General features: G+C 43.7%; 1 protein-coding gene across 2 annotated transcripts in view; it reads left to right on the forward strand.

The window, feature by feature from the left end:
- TBC1D9 (TBC1 domain family member 9) overlaps positions 1-21,007 on the forward strand; it is a 114,902-nt gene that overhangs the window by 56,388 nt on the left and 37,507 nt on the right. For both annotated transcript variants that reach the window (XR_004350037.1, XM_032632816.1), the window contains exons 3-7: positions 4,054-4,172; positions 11,362-11,590; positions 12,030-12,291; positions 14,049-14,256; positions 19,907-20,113. Coding sequence is in view for 1 of the 2 variants with exons in the window: in XM_032632816.1 (XP_032488707.1) it covers positions 4,054-4,172; positions 11,362-11,590; positions 12,030-12,291; positions 14,049-14,256; positions 19,907-20,113 (1,025 nt within the window). In the remaining variant the exon portion in view is untranslated. The remainder of the gene's footprint in view (positions 1-4,053; positions 4,173-11,361; positions 11,591-12,029; positions 12,292-14,048; positions 14,257-19,906; positions 20,114-21,007) is intronic.

Below are 21,007 nucleotides of genomic sequence, written 5' to 3' on the forward strand. Positions count from 1 at the left end.
TTCTTTGTGGACTTCATGCACTTTAAGGTACATCGCAACCCAGATGAGAAATTAGACTAGGCTGACTTAGTATTTTCCATCATCTTAGATAGTCTTTAAGTTTTGCCCAGGTATACACACAGGGCCTGTGGCTGGTATTCTGAAAACAAAACAAAACGCAACACCGCAAATGATAAAGATTCTCATTTTTCCAAAATTAATTTCTAAATACCCTTAAGCCCCCTCAAGTGTTGATCTGGTTTTTCCCACAGCAGAAAGCTTTACCTTGGATTTCCTGAAGGCGTCTCATACCCAACACAGCTTTCTTTGTTGTTTCAGCTGATTGCACAGTCGGGTCGGCTTGTTTTTCCTGCTGTATCTCTGTAAATGCAGCCTTTCCAGAAAGTTGACTGCCAAGTCCTTCCTTTCTCTTCTGAGGCCTACCACATTTTGCTCAAACTGTTGGGTAAATAGACCAGCCCCCTTTTCAGAGTCGTGGCAAAAGAGCTTTGTGTTATCTCACTTCACACAGTAACAAAAGGAAAATTCCAGGCGCTTAAATATGACAGCACTTGTACTTATTTTCTTGAGAAATGAAAGAGCCATTTATAAGGAACATTGAGGATCCCAACATGTTTCTTTTGGAGTTTTGCTGGTTCCTAAAGGGTGGTCCGGCCAAAGTGTCAGTTGCTCTTGAACTGTTAGCAGGATGTTTGCTCTGTGATCTCTGAGAGGTACCGTGGACTTTCTGTTTGTTCTGGGATGAGAAGTGGACACCTGCTTTCAGAGATAATTTTTACTAGATTGGCATCTTCAGAATGTGTCTTGTCTGCTGGAGGAGGGAATCCAGCCCTGCCTTTTAGGTGTCCTCATGCTTCCGGTCTCCAGAGTCTGGAGCTTTGAACACCTGTCCTCATTTTTTGTGCATTTAGGAAAGTGTTCAGAGAATATGGTACATTTGCACAGTAAATATAAATGTAAAACGTACATTTACATTTCTCTCCCTGGAAAGTATCTGCTGGGTATAGATCGGAATCCATAGTTAATTCTTGAAATTACCATTGGCTGATGGCATTGTGTCTTTTTCTTTCCTCAGTTATGGTGCTAATGGTTTCTTATAATGGTATGCAAAGTTCTTCCTTATCTACACCCCAGTCTTCTGTAACTTTGGAATCTTAGATCTGGATATAACCAGAAGAAACCTCTGAAACCTCTTTGGTAGCATAGGAGTGGTCCCAAAGCACCCAGCAAACTGAAACAGTTGAAAACCTAAAGATACTGAGCTTTGACATCCCAGCGCCTTTCCTATACATGGGAGCTGTGAGCGGCTGGTGATGACTCCAAAAGGCCAGCCTTTTCATGTGACAGTGACAAGTGTGGGAGAAGCAACAGGAGATGGAGGATAGCAGAGAAGCAACACAACAGCAGCAGTGGGGAGAGGGGATTTACAGACAGAAATGTGGGGATCTACATCCCAGGCAATGAGAAGTAGAGAAAAGAGCTGGTAGTCGTGTTAGGTGGTGGCAGGTGGAGATTGTGGAAATGACGGACAGTGGGGCAGGTGAAGAGGACGAGGTCTTGGGGCAACAGAGAAGGCAGTTGGGGAGGGGGGGACAATGTGAGTAGTAAACCTGAACTTCGATGCAAGTATGCTGAGATGGCTACTTGAAGACGGGGATCAGCCCTATAGACCTTCATGTAATAACCATGAAAATCGGAGGTACGAGTGAATGTTTGTTGAATGAGTGCATGTACGCATACACCATCTCCACCATGGTTCTGTGTGTGTGTGTGTGTTGGGGGGTGATGGGGGGGGTGGACCTGTATGAATAAGCACCAAAAAAACTGAAGGCAGTGTGTGCAAAGGTGAGGGCACACCTGGTCTGCCCTGGGTCTTGTAGCCGATGGGCTTTTCTGTCCAGGATAACCAAGGAACAGTGAGGTTGACTTGTGGTTAGATTCCACCACCAGTATAACAGGGACTCCAAGGTCAAGTACCTGGTGTGATCACCTGGTAAAGGGTAGCACATGGTGGGATACCAGTCAACAGCCAGACTGCCCCAGCTGAGCCAAGGGATGTGTGCAAACCGGCCTCTGGAAGGCACATCTGCGACCAACATAGGCAGGGGCGGAGGAGAAGCAAAATCAGAGGCTGGGAATTGTGCCCAGTGGGTCTGCAGAAATCCTGCGGTCCCTTGGGTGGCCGGAAATGCCTCTGTCCTGAGGTGTGAACATCTGACTGTTGCCAGTAGGTACAGATGGGACAGCGGTTGGAGGGCACGTGGCTGGCATTCACTCTGGACTGGGCTCTGTATCACAGCCAGTCACAGCTGGTGATGGGAGTGACCTGTTTACAGACAAGGAAGGGTGCGATATGCTTTAGAAAATTTTCCAATCCCTATTTAAAACTTTAAAGTCTAAAATGTTTAAAGCTCTCTGGCTGCCTCATTCCCTAAGTATTCCAAATGGGCATTGTACTTTGCATCTGAACAGTGTTTTCTACTTGCCAAAGTGTATCTATAGACATTATTCCGTGTGTTTTTTTTTTACAGCATTGCTCTGATATGAGTAAGGGGTTGGGTATTTTTATCTGTCTCCATGTCACATGTAAAGAGTTTGAGACAGAGAGAGATGAAGCAAACTGTCTAAAGGCACCCAACTGGCTGGTGGCAGAGAGGGAGGGGAACCCAGGTATCCTGAGTTCTACCTCTTGTCATGACAACGTAGTACTGAGTCATTGATTGCTTTTCCATGTGGTCGACTATGGCTCCGAAAGAGTGAGCCATGGAAAGTGCCTGTGAAGAGCTCCAGACAATCTCTTCTTTCGTGTTTCCGTAGGGCTGCCTCTCCCCTCAGAAATTTGCTCTTCATCCTCTACAGAAGCATTCCATGTAGGCAATTTTTGGTGCTTAAGCTTAAAGTAAAAGAAAATGAACGTGGGTTTGGTTTGGTTTGGTTTGGTTTGGTTTTGCCTTTCCTCGATCAGCGGATCTGAAACCCCTCAAACCTGCCTCTTATTCTCCAAGAGATTTTAGTTCTGTTCCTCACAGGTCTGAGTATCATTGTGGACACATTTGTATCTTCGACCTTTCCCAGTCAGGAACGAGAGTGAGATTCTGAGATATTTTGAATTGCTGGTGACAAAGAACAGAGAGAAGCCATTTTTAAGAAATCAATTAAAAGATAAGTTGGAAATCTAAGGAGACATCTGAAGGGGTGAATCATTCTTTAATTCTGAATTTATGTATATGATATGGATGATTTCTAACACACTGTTCTTCTGCAGGATCATTAATGACCCCAGAGCAAGAAAAAAAGATTTTAAAAAGGAAGGCAATTTATTACAGTCTTGACAAACACGTTGTGTTGGCATCCCTGTTATGCCCTACATTTGTGAGTAGAGAGCAGGGTGCCAGGTTATCTATGCTACGAGGCTGAGGTTGTTTCAGTTTGGAAGCTGCCAGGCGAGGTGACTTATGCTTCTGCTTTCTGATTTGGATGGAGGCTATGAGGATGACCTCATCCCGTTAGAATTCAGGGCAACTGTGCTGGTGAGAGCCGGGCTGCTATTCCCTAGCGATAGTCCATTTTCACATCTCATTCATAATTGAAAGGAGTGAGGATCATTTTTTGCCCATTATAGGAGGTGGTTACATCAGCTCTCCAGTGACATACCAGAGCCCTCACATTGTTGCAACTTAACAGCTGTAACCTAGTATCCTACAAGATCTGCGTTACCCTGAAAAGTGCAGGTCCTCGGGGGAGAAAAGGGGATAGGGCTAAATCCAGAAAGTGAACAGTAGAAATGTTGCTGCCTTCTACTCTGAAAGACTGTCCAAAAAGTTTCTGGACTCACCTGATCAGACGTGACCATAACACAGTACTTACTCGTTGGGCTTCTACATCCTTCAGCATCTTCTGTGTGTCCCTTCTGAAGGAGAGAAAGCATTTGGAGGCAGAGCTGGTGGGAACAGTATTCTCCTTTCATGGCACTGCACATGGATGAAGTGAGCCTGGTTTTTAAAGTATCTTTTACTTGCTGACATTTATTATTATCATTTTACATTCGTACAGGTGGTTCCAGAAAAGAAATAACCGAACACTGGGAATGGCTTGAGCAGAATCTGCTGCAGACACTTTCCATCTTTGAAAATGAGAACGATATCACCACATTTGTGAGAGGAAAAATACAGGTAGTGGTTTATTAACATGGAATCTTTTTTTTAAAAAAAAAAACCTTTTCACTGGAAAGAATTTTAAACACAGAAAAGTTGCAAAAATAAAAATTGTATAAAACACACCTGTAGACCCTTTACCCATGTTCCCCTGTTGTTAACAATTTATCCCGTTTACTTTATTATTTGTAGGCTCCATTACTCTATTTTAGAGGAATTTCCTCCAGATGCTTCAGTGTATATTTCTAAGAACAGAGCTCTTCTATTAAATAACAACACAGTGTTAACAACAGTTATCACCTGCAGTAAATTTAATATGAATACTATAATAGTTGGCACATATTCCAATTTTGTTAAATGACCCAATAATGTCATGTATAACATTTTTTTCCATTCCAGTGCAAGATCCAGTCTAGGAAGCTACTGGATTAGTTTTTTGTCTCCTTCAGTCTGGATCATTCAATTGCCTTTCTTTGTCTTTTATGACATTACTGTTTCTAAGTGTATGGTTGTTTTTTTCCTAGGACATTTTTCATTTGGGGTTTTGTCAGATGTCCCTGCATGATTTGCTTCAGATTATGCATTTCTGGATGGGACACTTTGTAAGTGATCCTGTGTCCTTTCCAGAGTGTCTTTTCTGGAGGCACGTGACACCCGTCCACCACCCATTGGTGATATAAACCCAGCAAAGTGCTAGCCAATTTCTCCCCTGGAGAGTTACTAATTTTACCCTTGCAATTTTCTGTAGGAAGACACTTTAAGGTTCCAGAAATATCCTGCTCTTTATCAACATTTCTTCCTTGCTTTAGCATCCATCAGTGATTTTTTTCTGTTGAACCAATCTTTGTTGTGATGGTTTACAAAATGACGATTTTCCAAGAACTCCAGTGTTCCCTCACATTTAGTAGTTGGCACTTCCACTCTAAGCAAGAGCCCTCCCTCTATTTACCTTTTTATCTGTTTATTATTGATATGGACCTGTGGCTTCCTGTGTTTTTCAGTAGCTTCTGTTTCATTGCTGGGCTTATTTTGGTACTCACCCTCTCCCAGATTTGGCTAGAGCCCCTATCAGTTGCCTCCTTTTCTAACTAAGATAAAATACTGAAACATTCATTATATATTTTTAATTAATTTATTTATTTATATATTATTTTTGGCTGCATTGGGTCTTCGTTGCTGTGCGCAGGCTTTCTCTAGTTGCGGCGAGGAGGGGCTACTCTTTCTTGCGGTGCACGGGCTTCTCATTGCGGTGGCTTCTCGTTGCGGAGCATGGGCTCTAGGCATGTGGGCTTCAGTAGTTGTGGCTCGTGGGCTCAGCAGTTGTGGCTCGTGGGCTCCAGAGCACAGGCTCAGTAGTTGTGGCTCTCAGGCTTAGTTGCTCGGTGGCCTGTGGGATCTTCCCAGACCAGGACTCAAACCCGTGTCCCCTGCATTGGCAGGCGGATTCTTAACCGCTGTGCCACCAGGGAAGACCTGAAACATTCATTATTAAGTATAAGTTTAAGTTTATATACTTTTGGCTTCTGAATTTTATATGATACAGAAAGGCTAAAGATATCTGGATCTTTTTTTACCACACTAAAAAAGAAAAAAAAAAAAAATTGCCTCCTTTGTCCTTATGACTTGCTCCCACTACGCTTTTGAGCGCTTCCTACCCTGGTCTAACGGGGTGTTCCAGACTCATCTGGTACCTTCCCTGACCCAGGCCTGGAATCGGCCATTTGTTTCAGTTTGCCTTCCAGTTTAGGCTCTTTCTTCTTCCTGACATTGAGAGTTTAATTTTATTTTTTTTTGAATACAGAAGATATTAACATGCTTCCAAAAGTCAAAATTCCTCAAAAAGTGTTACCTCCTCCTGCATCCTTGCTACCCTTCTCCCCGCAACCCCTCGTAGTTAACCAGTCTCATTGCTATTCTGGCTTATCCTTCCTGTGTTTCTTTTTGTAAAAATAGGCCAAATATATGTATTTTTCTTATTTCTCTTTAATTCTTATACATAAGGCTCCCTGTATATATGCTCCTCTGCATTTGCCTTTTTTTTTCTTTAATTTATTTACTTATTTATTTTCGACTGTGTTGGGCCTTCGTTGCTGTGCACGGGCTTTCTCTAGTTGTGGCGAGTGGGGGCTACTGTTCATTGTGGTGCACGGGCTTCTCATTGTGGTGGCTTCTCTCGTTGGGGAGCACAGGCTCTAGGTGCTCGGACTTCAGTAGTTGTGGCGTGTGGGCTCAGTAGTTGCGGCTCGCGGGCTGTAGAATGCAGGCTCAGTAGTTGTGGTGCATGGGCTCTAGCTGCTCCGTGGCACGCTTGTTTTAGTATTGTTTTAATTTGTATTTATCTCATTTATGAGTGAAGTTAAACATCTTTTCTTATGTTTAAGGGCTGTTTTTATAACCCTGTTTGTAGACTGTTCATGTCTTTTACCTATTTTTCTCTGAGACTTTGGTCTTATTTTTCTTTAATTTTTAAAAGCTCTTGGGACTTCCCTGGTGGTCCAGTGGCTAAGACTCTGCGCTCCCAGTGCAGGGGGCCCAGGTTTGATCCCAGGTCGGGGAACTGGATCCCGCATACCACAACTAGGAACCTGCATGCCACAGCTGAAGATCCCGCACTCGGCAATGAGGATCCCACGTGCCGCAGCTAAGACCCGGTGCGGCCAAATAAATATATACATATTTTTTAAAGTTTTTTTTTTTTTTTTTTTTTTGCGGTACGCGGGCCTCTCACTGTTGTGCCCTCTCCCGTTGCGGAGCACAGGCTCCGGACGCGCAGGCTCAGCGGCCATGGCTCACGGGCCCAGCCGCTCCGCGGCATGTGGGATCTTCCCAGACCGGGGCACAAACCTGTGTCCCCTGCATCAGCAGGCAGACTCTCAACCACTGCGCCACCAGGGAAGCCCATAAAAGTTCTTTTTATACAAAGCCTGTTAGCCCTGTATCAATGATGTATGTTTGTCATTTGACTTGGCTCATGATAATTTTCGCCCGGCAAAGTTTACATTTTTATTTGGTCAAAATCATCAGTTTTTTCTATTATAGCATCTGGATGTTCAGTCATAGAAGCCTTTCTTTAAATCTAGGTTAAGGAGGAATTCTAGGAAGTGATCCAACAGTGTTTCTCATTAAAATTCTACAGACTGATCAATTTTTATTTTATTTCTTCTACTGTACTAAATTTTTTTTTTCTTTTTTTTTTTTTGCGGTACACGGGCCTCTCACAGTTGTGGCCTCTTCCGTTGTGGAGCACAGGCTCCGGACCCGCAGGCTCAGCGGCCATGGCCCACGGGCCCAGCCGCTCCGCGGCACACGGGATCCTCCCGGACCGGGGCACGAACCCGCGTCCCCTGCATCGGCAGGCAGACTCTCGACCACTGTGCCACCAGGGAAGCCCCCCAACTGCTACTTCTTATTAGTGGTTCTCATTCAGTCCCTTTCATCTATTCATTTATTTATTTCTTCTTTTCATTCTTATATATTTTTGGCTCCCCGTCTGAAGGCACTGATAACTTTGAAATGTCACATAGGCTGTAGATGTGTGTGCCAACTGGCTAAGGTGTTTCCATCCCTCTTCTCTCTGAAGTGGCTTCTTCTCCTCCCCACCCAGAGGTCCAGTGCCCTCATGCTGCCTCCTGGCTGTCTACAGTTCCGTAGGATAGCACACTACCAAAGCCTGCTCACCCTCAAAGCAGCCGAGGTCCAAAATGGGTCTCCCCTGGCCTCCATCAAAGCCAACACCTCTATTCTCTCAGTGGAGTAGCACCAAAAGTAATTAGAGGAAACAACCTTACTTTATATACTCTCAGGGAAGTACATTGCTACTACCGATGCCAGCCATTCAGTCCTCCCATATGACAAAAGAACAGGTGTCAGCAACTTGGTACTTAGCTTTCCAAGTTAATTTTGCTAACTCAAACAATTTTAGACTTAGAAATCTGTGACTCTGCAGGACACAATAAAGAGTAAGATATGGCCCCTTAAGATACATGCTAATTTGGAAAAACAACATACACCCTTTTAAACTTTTAAAAAATTTTTATTTATTTTGTTTATTCTTGGCTGCATTGGCTCTTCGTTGCCGCGTGCGGACCTTCTACTTGCAATGAGCGGGGGCTACTCTTTGTTGCGGTGCACGGGCTTCTCATTGCCGTGGCTTCTCTTGTTGCAGGGCACAGGCTCTAGGCGCGCAGGCTTCAGTAGTTGTGGCTCGCCGGCTTTAGAGCGCAGGCTCAATAGTTGTGGCGCACGGGCTTAGCTGCCCTGTGGCATGTGGGATCTTCCCGGACCAGGGCTGACACCTGTGTCCCCTGCACTGGCAGGCAGATTCTTAACCACTGCACCACCAGGGAAGCCCTACCCTTTTAATAATCTTTTATTAAATGTCTTTTAGTTGCTAGATACTGGTGGTAAAAACTGTTCGAGGCATTATATTTGTTTCTGAAATGTATATTTAGTGGTCGAGGGACATATAAACAAAATACTTTCAGCCAACATATAAAGAGAACACACAGATGAGAATGCAAGTCCTCATTTGGGATTGGGTTAGTTTCACAGAGGATATTTACACCAAGCCTGGATAGGTTGATTTGGGCAGATCAAGAAAGGGGTTTTATGGCATGAGATGCAGATTGGACTTTTTCCCTCTTACACTGATAACCTGTGGACATTTTAAAGGTGGGAATGCGTGTAGCCATACAAAATATATCACAGTGTGGAAAGATGCCTGATGGCATGCCAGTAGCGAAGCCATTGTGATAATTCCTGGAGTATGTAAAGGGGCTAAAGTTGGCTTCTTATCAGAAGAATAGGCTGGAGACTTGTCTTGGGTTGTGTTTGCTGTTATAGTTGTTTACATAGTCTGTTCTTTTACTAGAATTGAATGGTGATGGAGATAATGGAAGACTAAAGCCCTCCTTCCCCTCCCTCCCACCATCACTCCTTAGTACCACAACTGCTGGCAACTAGGGTGGAAGGTCTGGCAGTGAAAATAAAATTCAGGACATTATATGTATTGAAAAATAAATTTCAATACATCAGGCAGAGAGAATCAAAAGTACTTAATGTGGGGAAGGACAGTCATAGCTGGGAGAAGGATTCATAAGGAGGTGGGAATTAGACCAGACTTTGAGACTAGGTAGGATTAGTGAAACAGAAAACAGTCTGATTCTAGATTTTAGGCACTCAGAATGGCAGGACCACAGGCAAGAAGGTAGAAAAGCACAAAAATGACACATTCAGGCCCTGAGTGTGCCTTAGGTTGACTAAGGCAGAGGAAAACAGTTGGGAATCTTGTAAGATGTAGTACAGTGAGAGCAAAGGTTGCAGTGTTGGTTGGATCAACAACGTGCATGGTATAGAATTTTAGATTTTATATGGTGATTATAGGGAAACAATTTTGATAATAAGAATTTTGTAGTTTTTTAATAAGTTTTAGGAAGATAAATTTATAGGGAGTATCCAGCATATACTGGGAGCGTAAGAGCCCAGAGGCAGGAATTCTAGGTATGAGGGCAATTTCAGTTTTCTATCCTTGCAATACAGAGGGCTCAGTCATGTCAAGGAGACCCCGAGAAGTTGCCCAGATTCACACAGACATGCAGTGACACCTTTGGGATCGAAACCCAAGACTTCCATGCTCAAAAGCTCATGCTTTTCTAGCTACCTTGTGATCAGAGAAAATGGAGATGAGGTGAGAGGTATTTGGTGATTACAAAGTCAAGGTGGAATTCCAAGGAGCGTTTTCTGTCAAGGGATACAGGTAGGAGCCACTTTTCAGGGAATTATGAAGGAACTGGGTAACAATGAAACAGCCTCTCAAGCTACTATAATGATTAAATAGTAGATTAAGCCAGTCACGTGCCGTGTATATATTTTATTTCCTGCACAACTGACTAAAGGTTGTGTGTCTACTCTAATTTTTGCTCCGATATTCACCCCATTTCTGCTCAAATGGTGACTTGTTCCTTTTATCTATGTTGCCTGATGTCATTCATGGCCCTGAGACAGTGGGTCTGTGGCCAGTGTCAGTTAGTGGCATGTGTTTTGGTCTTTCTTCCTCTCTTTCCATTCATGATGAAATTTCATTGAGTTTTTGTTTTTTTATTTATTTGGCTGCGCTGGGTCTTAGTTGCTGCACGCAGGATCTAGTTCCCTGACCAGGGATCAAACTCGGGCCCCCTGCATTGGGAGCATGAAGTCTTAACCACTGGGGTACCAGGGAAGTCCCAATGTCATTCTTTTATTTATTTTAAAAATATTTATTTATTTTTTGCCTGTATCGGGTCTTAGTTGCTTAGTTGTAGCACACAGGATCTTTTGTTGCGGCGTGAGGGCTCCAGAACACATGGGCTCAGTAGTTGCAGTGTGCGGGCTTAGTTGCCCTGCAGCACGTGGGAATCTTAGTTCCCTGACCAGGGATCGAACCTGAGTCCCCTGCATTGGAAGGCGGATCCTTTTTTTTTTTTAATTTATTTTATTTTTGGCTACGTCGGGTCTTCGTTGTTGTGTGCAGGCTTTCTCTAGTTGCAGCAAGCGGGGGCTACTCTTCGTTTCAGTGCAAGGGCTTCTCATTGCAGTGGCTTCTCGTTGTGGAGCACAGGCTCTAGGTGCGCGGGCTTCAGCAGTTGTGGCTCACAGGCTCTAGAGCACAGGCTCAGTAGTTGTAGCACACAGGCTTAGTTGCTCTGCAACATGTGGAATCTTCCCGGACCAGGGCTCAAACCCATGTCCCCTGCATTGGCAGGAGGAATCTTAACCACTGTGCCAGCAGGGAAGCCCTGGAAGGCGGATTCTTAACCCCTGGACCACCGGGGAAGCCCCTCATTGAGTTTTTGAGAAAGGCAGACGTTGGTTGACCTTTGGGATAAGTCTATCATGATAAGCTAGGAAAAGTAGTAGAACTAGCAAAATCTTTTCATCTCCTCATGTGTAAAAGAAAACTATGGGCTTCATTCTAAGTGAACTTAAAAACATGATTAGTACCAATAAACAGATATTAAAATCTATATTGCTCTTTGGAAATCTTTTAGGACATAAATGCTGCTTGTTAATTGGCTTAGAATTGGGGAGTTGGCTTTGAAAATAATTCAATTTTTTTGAACTCTGGCCTTAGAAATTTTTTGTTCCTTTCCAGTTATGTACAAGATACGGGCAAAAGCAGCTCTAGTCATAGTGATACCAGTTGTGTGTTTTGTGCTTTATCGCTTCTTAGGGCATCATTGCAGAGTATAACAAAATCAATGATGTGAAGGAAGATGATGACACAGAGAAGTTCAAGGAAGCCATCGTGAAGTTCCATCGGCTGTTTGGAATGCCTGAGGAAGAGAAACTCGTCAACTATTACTCTTGCAGCTACTGGAAGGGGAAGGTTCCCCGACAGGGTTGGATGTACCTCAGTATTAACCACCTTTGCTTTTATTCTTTTCTGATGGGAAGGGAAGGTGAGTTCTCTAGAATTTCAGAGGGAAGCTTTTGAAAGTCTACTGAGGTTTGCCTGCCCTGAACGCATAAACCACATCCAAACATCAACAATAATAAATCTGTAGTTGTAACTGAGCCGGCACTATTTTGTGATGACTTAACAATTGAATTCAATCATTTTTGGCTCAACGGTTGTAACGAAATTAGTTATGAAGTAGTAAAGACTCACCAAAGGTACAATGCATTTAGTAGACATGGACTTAAATCCGTAATAATTGTAACTCAGAATTTTTGTGGCCCAGGTTTGTCTGTTAAAACTAACAAACAGAACAATGATAAACATGGGCACATAAACTCAAAGGAGGTCAGTGAAATTGGGGGGCAGGGTTGTTAGTTTCCAGTATCTCGAAAGGATTTTGAGCAGCTGTGTGTTGACCCAACCTTGTTCCCTGTGCTCAGCCAAGCTGGTTATCCGGTGGGTGGACATCACTCAGCTCGAGAAGAACGCCACGCTGCTTCTGCCTGACATGATCAAAGTGAGCACAAGGTCCAGCGAACATTTCTTCTCCGTATTCCTCAACATCAATGAGACCTTCAAGTTAATGGAGCAGCTCGCCAACATCGCCATGAGGCAACTCTTAGACAATGAGGGGTTTGAACAAGATCGATCCCTGCCTAAACTGAAAAAGAAATCTCCTAAAAAAGTGTCTGCTCTAAAGCGGTAGGTTTCAGAGACTTAGCGTCTTTTACAGACTTCGGAAACAAGAAACACATCTGTTCCTTTATGAAAGTTAACCTTTTCTGAACAACTTCAAGGGTTCAGAACAGTTTTCCAGGTATAGATACAAAACTGAAAAAGACTACGTAAGGCACTCCCAGTTCATTAAGCGAGGCAGACATGACCAGCTCCAGTACAATGGGATGGGACCTCTTCTGTTCCTATGAGCACACACATGGGGAGATGGGCAGAGTGTGTAGGAAAGACCTCTCAGCGGAGCTGCTTGGAGCTGGGCTCTCAAGACATAGTAGACATTACTCATTCAGAGTCAGTAGGATGGATATTTCAGGCAGCGGGAATAACATGATGGGAGAAGCAAAAGGGAAAAGCACGGAGGGAAGTTAGTCCATCACACGTGTGAAAGGTGGCTGAGCATGAGATGAAGCGAGGCTGCAGAGAGGCCTGGAAGTCTGGATCTGGGCTAGAGAGAAGGCGAGGGAAAAGCTGATGCTCTAAAGTGTGATGGTATGCATGGAATTACCCCTAACTGAGGTGGGGATGAGGGAAGGAAGAGCTTGTCCAAGGGATATGAGGGCTCAGTTTTATCGTGTTGAGTTGCCTGCAGGACATCAAAGTGGAATTGGCAATCATTGCCATCCAGCTGGTACCGGACAAGAAGTCACTGCAATTAAAACGCTTTTGGTGATTTGAGACATGTTTTGATAGAGTAAGAAGAAGATGGGTTACTACAGTGGGTTGAATAGCACGTGAAAGGCAAGACAAGGGCATTAGGACAGTACGGACTGCTTTTTCAAGAAATTCGGTGGGAAAGGAGGGGGCTTGCTCATTGTAGAATGAAAAAGATTTGACCAGAGGATGGTATGAAGTAGGCAGATGGGAAGAGTTTCTTGGTGAGGGATTAAGTGCAGGGACAGAAGGGAGCATGGAGAGAAAGCTAGAAGAAAATGAATAATTTTAAAAGTGACATCTCATAGGACATGGAAAAGGATGCTTATGTGTGCTGATACATCTCCCTTTGAAACAGGGAAAGGAAGTAGGATGAGATGAGGATGGAGTTGGTTTTGGAGACAGGAGGGAGGGAATGGGAGGGCCTGTCTTTGCCCTGTGAAGCCAGAAACTGGATCGACAGGGGGCCGAAGTAGCATGAAAGCTTGAGCAAAGAGGTTTAAATAACTGCCATGATGAACAGGATAAAGGAACTCATTAGGGAAAAGATCGTAGTTACCTGAGGACCCAGATGAGGTTAGATACTCTGGTTGTCCTGGAGGTGGGTCGTTCCTGTGTTTTGGGCAGTCTTATTGTCTACTCAATGTGGACAGTGTCAGTCAGCAGATTCATGTGGCTTGCGTGTATTTGCATTAGGTCGTTCTTAAAAGATAAGGCCCCAAGAGTAGCTCTGGATGAGTCATGGATAAATGTAATCATCTCTTACGAAATTACTGTATTCTTTTAGAAAGAGAATGATTTCCTGGCCAGGCCTTGTTTTCCTAAGATCCTTTGACATTCACAGATACTGATTGCAAAATGGCTACACAAGGGACCTAAATACATTAAAATAATTTCATTATGCTTTTGGGTCATAGTTTGGAGTTAATGCCAGCAGGAAGCCAAGAAGGTAGGAATAAGTCTCACTAGATGGAGGAGGGGAAAGATGGGCTGGGGAACCTCCATTGCCGCATCATTTAGAGGTACTGAAAATTTTATTTTGTGTGGGGTGAGTTATTTTTGTTGCTTTCCAGCGATCTGGATGCCAGGGCAAAGAGTGAGAGATACCGTGCACTTTTCCGGCTGCCCAAAGATGAAAAATTAGATGGCCACACAGACTGCACCCTCTGGACTCCATTCAACAAAATGCACATTTTGGGGCAGATGTTTGTGTCCACAAACTACATCTGCTTTACCAGCAAGGAGGAAAACCTGTGCAGCCTCATTATCCCACTCCGAGAGGTAAGTGGCAGGTGAAAATGGAACTTTTAGGGTATTTTAAGAGTTTTACTGGTAATACTTTTCTGTGTATCTTTTACGAGCCGTGAGTTGGCTTTTAACCATAGGTGAGTGTTCATAATTCTTTGGTCGAATCTGCCACTGCCACTCTTTTTTTTTTTTTTTTTTTTTTTTGCGGTACGCGGGCCTCTCATTGTTGTGGCCTCTCCCGTTGCGGAGCACAGGCTCCGGACGCGCAGGCTCAGCGGCCATGGCTCACGGGCCCAGCCACGCCACGGTATGTGGGATCCTCCCGGACCAGGGCACGAACCCGTGTCCCCTGCATCGGCAGGCGGATTCTTAATCACTGCACCACCAGGGAAGTCCCATGCCACTCTTTTTTTTTTTTTTAATATATTTTTAAATTTTATTTATTTTTGGCTGTGTTGGGTCTTCGTTGCGGTGCGCGGGCTTCTCATCTCAGTGGCTTCTCTTGTTGCAGAGCCTGGGCTCTAGGCACACGGGCTTCAGTAGTTGGCGGCTCGTGGGCTCTTGAGCATAGGCTCAGTAGCTGTGGCGCACGGGCTTAGTTGCTCCGCGGCGCGTGGGACCTTCCCAGACCAGAGATTGAACCCGTGTCCCCTGCATTGGCAGGCGGATTCTTAATCACTGCACCACCAGGGAAGTCCCATGCCACTCTTTTATTTGTTGTCATTGCTCTGAGTGACCATGGGACCTGCGAGATATTTTCTTCCAGAGACAGCCTGGTATTTTAAAATGTAGATTTCATTCTTGTTCAGGTAAGGTGAGGCCAACAGAGCAGGAGATGACTGTCATTGAAAAGATTTCTTGCTATACTCACAGATTCCACTAGGGGGAGCACGCCATGCCGTGGGGACCACGCAGGGAAGCACCAGGGTGAGCCAGCAGGCAAAGAAGCTGGGGAAAACATGGGCAAGAGCCTTTATTGTGGTTTCCATGGGAAGAAACAGGCGAGGCAGGGCAGGGTAAGCAGGCTTAGGATTGGCGAGCTGAATAACTTTGGCAGGCTCCAGGGCAGAGGGCCTATCCCTAGTTATCTGGTACCTGGCCCTGGGGTGATGAGGGCAGGTGAATGTGGCCCTGAGTGTGAGAGCAGATATAGGTCGTCACTGGGGTATGGGCTTGGATTGGTTGGTTTGCCTATAAAAGCCCTGCTCACAGGTGAGTCCTTTACTATCTCCAGGAGTTGGCTAACTCTGGGTCAAAAAGGCCCCAAGATGTGAAAACATCAAATACAGAAGCTAGAAAATGTAGTTACTACACCTGACTCACAGCCTGAGCAGCTTGGTCTTCAGAGGAGACAGTCTAGGTTGTGAATCAGAAAGCCAAGTGTTCAGATCTGTCTGGTTTGTCGATTCCTTGCATTAGAACCACTGGGACCGCTGGCCACGGTGGCAGATTCCTGAGCCCAGCCCAGATCTTCTGGATCGCTGCAAGTTTGGGAGTCTGTATTTTAATAGAGTGCCAGGCTGATGCCCATAGACAGTGAAGACTAAGAAACATTCTGATTGTATCTGGGGTGGAGGTGGGTTCTGTCGTGTCCTCACAGTGACAGATTATTCTGGCACTTGTATGGAAACCTTGCTGTTTGGGGTTGAGAAGCAACTCAAAGTTAGGATGTCAAGGGCTGGCAGACCCACAGTTTCTGACCTGGTAACTTGCAACTTACTCTGGTCCTTTTCTAGAAATTAAGACGGTTAGAAGCTTTGGCTATTTAATCAAGATTGACCCTTTATTAAGATTCTCTATAGTAAAGGATTCAAGTTTCCTTCTGCCTTCTTTTCTTTTTTTTTTTAACAAAATCATTTATGTAAGCAAATTTTGTTTGTTTTTTCTTGTTTCAAAAATATTGTATCATTATCACAGAAAATTAGTAAAAGTACAAATAAAAAGAAAACAAAATTCAGTCCTAATCCCACCCTTCAAAGACGACCATGTTGACATTCCGCTGTACAGCTTTTCAGGCTTTCTATACATTGCTGTGTATATGTCATTTATATTATTTAGATATAAAACATAAAGAATTTTTCTTTTTTTCTTAATTCCCTTAACAGTGGGTGTACACTAAACTTTTCCCCGTATCATAAAATATTCTTTTACCATGTAACTTCTAGTGACTGCATATTATTCCATTAATATATGTATAATTTATTTCTTCTTTTCAGGTTACCTGTGCTTGGACCTTTGCATTGTTTTTAGTTTTCTCCCAGTCATATGTATAATTTTCGTTAATTGATAAATTCCTAGAAGTTTAATTGGTGGATCAAAAAGAATGCAAAATGTTAAACAATTGAAAAATCTAGTTCTCCTTCTTATAGGGTGAACTAACTGGTATTATAACACATTTGGAGGCCAGGAATTGTTGGGAGTGAATTCTGAGATGGATAATTCATCAGGACTTATAATTGGCTCTGAAAGGCATTTCATGACTTTTTCCAGCAAACTTTGTCTTAGGGAGTTACTAAACTCTGTGTGTGTGTGTCTGTGTGTCTGTGTGTGTGTATGTGTGGTGTAATTGACATAACGTATTAGTTTCAGGTGAACAAAGTAGTGATTTGATATTTGTATATATTATAGAATGATCACCACGATAAGTCCAGTTAACATCTATCACCAAGGCTGCTACTAAAAATTTTCTTCATCAAGTACTACCTGAACATAGTAAAGCAGAGTGACCTGGACTGGCTAGGGAAACCCATCCTGGGATTAAGAATGTACCGTGAATGTGTCATTTATGAAGTGAATCATCACTTTGTTTATCTAGAGAGAACTCAGGAGCAGAGAGGGGCTGGGAGCTGCTGTCCAGACATCTTCTCTCCTGTTCCCCACCTCCCGGTTTGGTCCAGGTGCTCTGTGTACATTTTAGTGTGATTTATAATAGGATGGTGAGAGTTTGGGGGAATTAAGAGAATAGTGGTTCATGTCCTCAGCCCATCTTCTGCTTGCTAGTTTTCCCCAGCAGGCGGTAGCGCAAAGATCATTCAGTCATATTTCAGGGTAAATCAGAAGAGGGACAATGGTAGAGGTAGCATTTAAAAATAAAGCGTGTTGGGCTTCCCTGGTGGCACAGTGGTTGAGAGTCCGCCTGCCGATGCAGGGGACACGGGTTCATGCCCCGGTCCGGGAAGATTCCACATGCCGCGGAGCGGCTGGGCCCGTGAGCCATGGCCGCTGAGCCTGCGCGTCCGGAGCCTGTGCTCCGCAACAGGAGAGACCACAACAGTGAGAGGCCCGCGTATCGCAAAAAAAAAAATAATAATAAAGCGTGTTGTGGTTGGAGGATACAGCTTTAAAGAAATGCTCAATGAGACAGCAGTGCCCTGTCCTTTAACCTGATGAATCGCTGAGGTATATTCATGGTAAATCCCGAACCTCGACTAATGGAAGAAGCAAAGGACTTAATGTAATTTTTATTACCTCTAGGTATGATAATGACAGAAAAACACAAGGACGAGGCTCCCACCCTCCATCCAGGTCTGTTTGAGTAGAGGTGGTGTGTCTGTGAACTGAGTTAAGCTGATTGATGAGCAGGACCCTCCGTGGGAACACTGCATCCTCCTCAGAACGGCTACTTTTAGGATTGTGTAGACTAGGAATTGTTGTTTTATTTAACTTTTTATAAATAAGTAGAAATATTGACTGGAGATTGTTAGTATATATTCTACATACAGACTTAAGGGAGACCAAGTCGATACGTGTTAAATGTTTACAAAGAATCATATTGCTGTAGATTTTATAGAAATTACTGAGGCAGCAAAGCAGGAGGATAAAGTGAAGTGATCGGGGTCCTCATTAGAGATTCCAGATAAAGTTCCTCTTTTCTTTCAATTATAAATTACCTTGTAAGTGTTCCATATGACACACCAAGATTTGATTAAATTTGATCTATTTTATAACCCAAGTTGGTAACGAAAATGTGTCTCATTATTCTGTAGAATATTCGGATATAGCTGTTGCCCGTTCCTGGTGGCACAAAGCTTATGAGGTAGAATTCTACTAGAACTCGTTTGCCAGTGAAAAATAGGTTGTAACCCGTGGGAACCTTCCTAGGTTTTCTGAGGGAGCTTTCTTGCTGTCTCTGTATTCATGATCCCGCTAGATGCAGGACTTTCCACTTTGACTCCATCACGATGCACATGATGTCTGTGTTTTAGGCAGAGAACTTGAACCTTTAATTTCCTTGACATCTGTCATTTAATCTCAGATGCCTGGTGACTAAAAGAATCAAAAAATCTACTGAGAGAAAAGGAAGTTTTTATCAGTCTTTTAAAATAAGCAGTGTTTAACACATGTCTGAAGTGTCATGGGAAAATCCTTTTCATGATAAAGAAGTTGGGTTTTTTTCCCCCAATTTCTCTAGCTTCTTTTGCATTGAGGGAAAAAAAAACACTTTTATGTGCAACTCCAGGTATCTCGGAGATTCCTTTAAAAAAGTGTAAGTATATATCTAACTTGTACATATTTATGAAGTCTGAGAACAGAAGACAGGTCCTGCAATTTTTTCCCTTCATGGACCCCAGTAATATCTGTTTGCACTTGGGACCATGCAACTTTTTAGGCAATTCCAAGAAGTTCCTTAGCCTTGAAGGGGAGAAAAGTTTTTAAAGTTCTGCTTGGGAGGAAATGTATTTCACATGAAAATGCTGATGAAGAGGTTGAAGTTGAACCTGTCTAGACTGCTTACATGTGGAAATGAAGAAGGGAAAGAAACTTAACTCTACAGAGTCAGAGCTGCTGCAAATAAACCATTTATCTAGGGCTGGCCTTGAGATCTTCTTCCTAATGTGCTAAGAAAAAAGTTGTAATGCATTTATCCTAGTTTCCAGTTGATGAAAATCCTATTATAAGCCACCAAATGTATGTCGTCATTTCAAAGCACACACACACACACACACACACACACACACACACACACACACACACAGTCAGCCAATGCAGTTAAGCTGTTTACGTCATGTCTGTTCAGAATCGAGCCTTTAAAACTTTGAAGTGGCAAGAGGTGAGGGATGCAAAGCCCTGGAGTCTAAATGAGACGCTTGAAGGATTGGTGGTGTTTTGAAAGCCATCCCCACATTAAGCTGGTAAAAGGGCCCAGTGTCATCGGTTGTTTCTGTCTCTTACAGATGAAGCAACAGCTAGGAGTCCTCCCTCTTATGGTTCCAATAAATTTTAATGAAAATCAAAGAATTCCTTTACAACAAGGTTTCTCAACCTTGGCACTGTTGGCGTCTTGGGCCGGACTTTGTTGGGGGCGGGCTGTCCTGGGTCTTGTGCACTGTAGGATGTTTAGCAGCATCCCTTCCTCTACCTATGAGATGCCAGTGATACCCTCCACTTGTGACTACTAGAAGTGCCTCTAGATCTTGCCAAATGTCTCCTGGGGGGCAAAAATCCCTCTCAATTTATAGCTACTAATTTAGAAAGACCAGTAAGATGATTCCAGCTCCAGTTTGATTTGTTATGAGCTGTTTTATTTTACTGGAACAGGGCTAAAGGATCTCAACTTGCCTCAATAAAATAGAGGAGGTTTCTACAGAGATTTAAGAGTGTTGTGTTCTTTTCAGTGCTACTCAGAGGTTGCTGTCGGATAATCCCTGGAAAATAATACTCTCGGTGTCCTGTTTCTTTTCAGGTGACGATTGTAGAAAAGGCAGACAGCTCCAGCGTGCTCCCCAGTCCTTTATCCATCAGCACCAAGAACAGGATGACCTTCCTGTTTGCCAATTTGAGAGATCGAGACTTTCTAGTGCAGAGGATCTCTGATTTCCTGCAACAGACGACCTCCAAAATATACTCGGACAAAGAGTTTGCAGGAAGCTACAACAGTTCAGATGATGAGGTCTGTGGAAGGCACCTGCAGGTGTTTTGGTTCATCTTCTTACTCTTCCCCGGGGGTGTTCACCTCCCTGTCTGTTAGTTTGATCTTGAAGCTTTGCAGCTGTGCTAAGATGAACCACCTACTCTGATGTCCAGAGCAATATCTCATTTAAATCTCGTGGAGTTTATGTTTGGGATCATAGGGCCAGATAGAATCTTAGAGATCATCTGGTCTATCCCTCTTCTTTCACTGTTGAAAGCATTATTAAGTAATTTGTCCTGGTCACATAGCAAGTGACTCTGGTCTATATAAGTGACCTTGTTGGGAACGGTACAGAGGTCACTCAAAACTGAAATACAACATCATTATGATGATTTGATAAAATACGAATTGTATCCCTATTGAATTAAGCCCTAGACATCCAAAGAACTGGAGCCCTGACAGATATGTAATTAGCTCAAGTGAGAGAGCAGCTTACTAGCAGCTAAAATACATGGCAAAAATGGTGAGCTCATGAGTAACATGCCTGCCCCCGTCTTCCTGCTCCAAGCTTCTGTAGGCATTTCTGAGGCACCGGAAGCTAGAGAGGAGGTGAGGGAGGTGATCCCACTAGCAGTTGATTCAACCACATCATGCTTTGCATGCATACTAATCAGAGAGACACGTGGCCAACCAGTTTGTTGTAAAAATGCATCTAAAATACAGAGGAAACCTATTTTGGGCATTGAAGCTCTGTGGCCCGTGACCCCATCTAATCCCCATCAAAGTGCTGGCTTGCTGCCTTTCTCCTATTTTGTCACGTCACAAGAAACCTCTTAGGAACCATGACGTAGCTATTGGTGTCTGTCCAGAGGACGCCGAAGAAGTAGATTCTGTAGCCAAAATGGTTCCAGCATCTTGTTGCTCTCTGCATCG

Source organism: Phocoena sinus, chromosome 5 (assembly GCF_008692025.1).
Source record: "Phocoena sinus isolate mPhoSin1 chromosome 5, mPhoSin1.pri, whole genome shotgun sequence".
Taxonomy (NCBI): Eukaryota; Metazoa; Chordata; class Mammalia; order Artiodactyla; family Phocoenidae; genus Phocoena; species Phocoena sinus.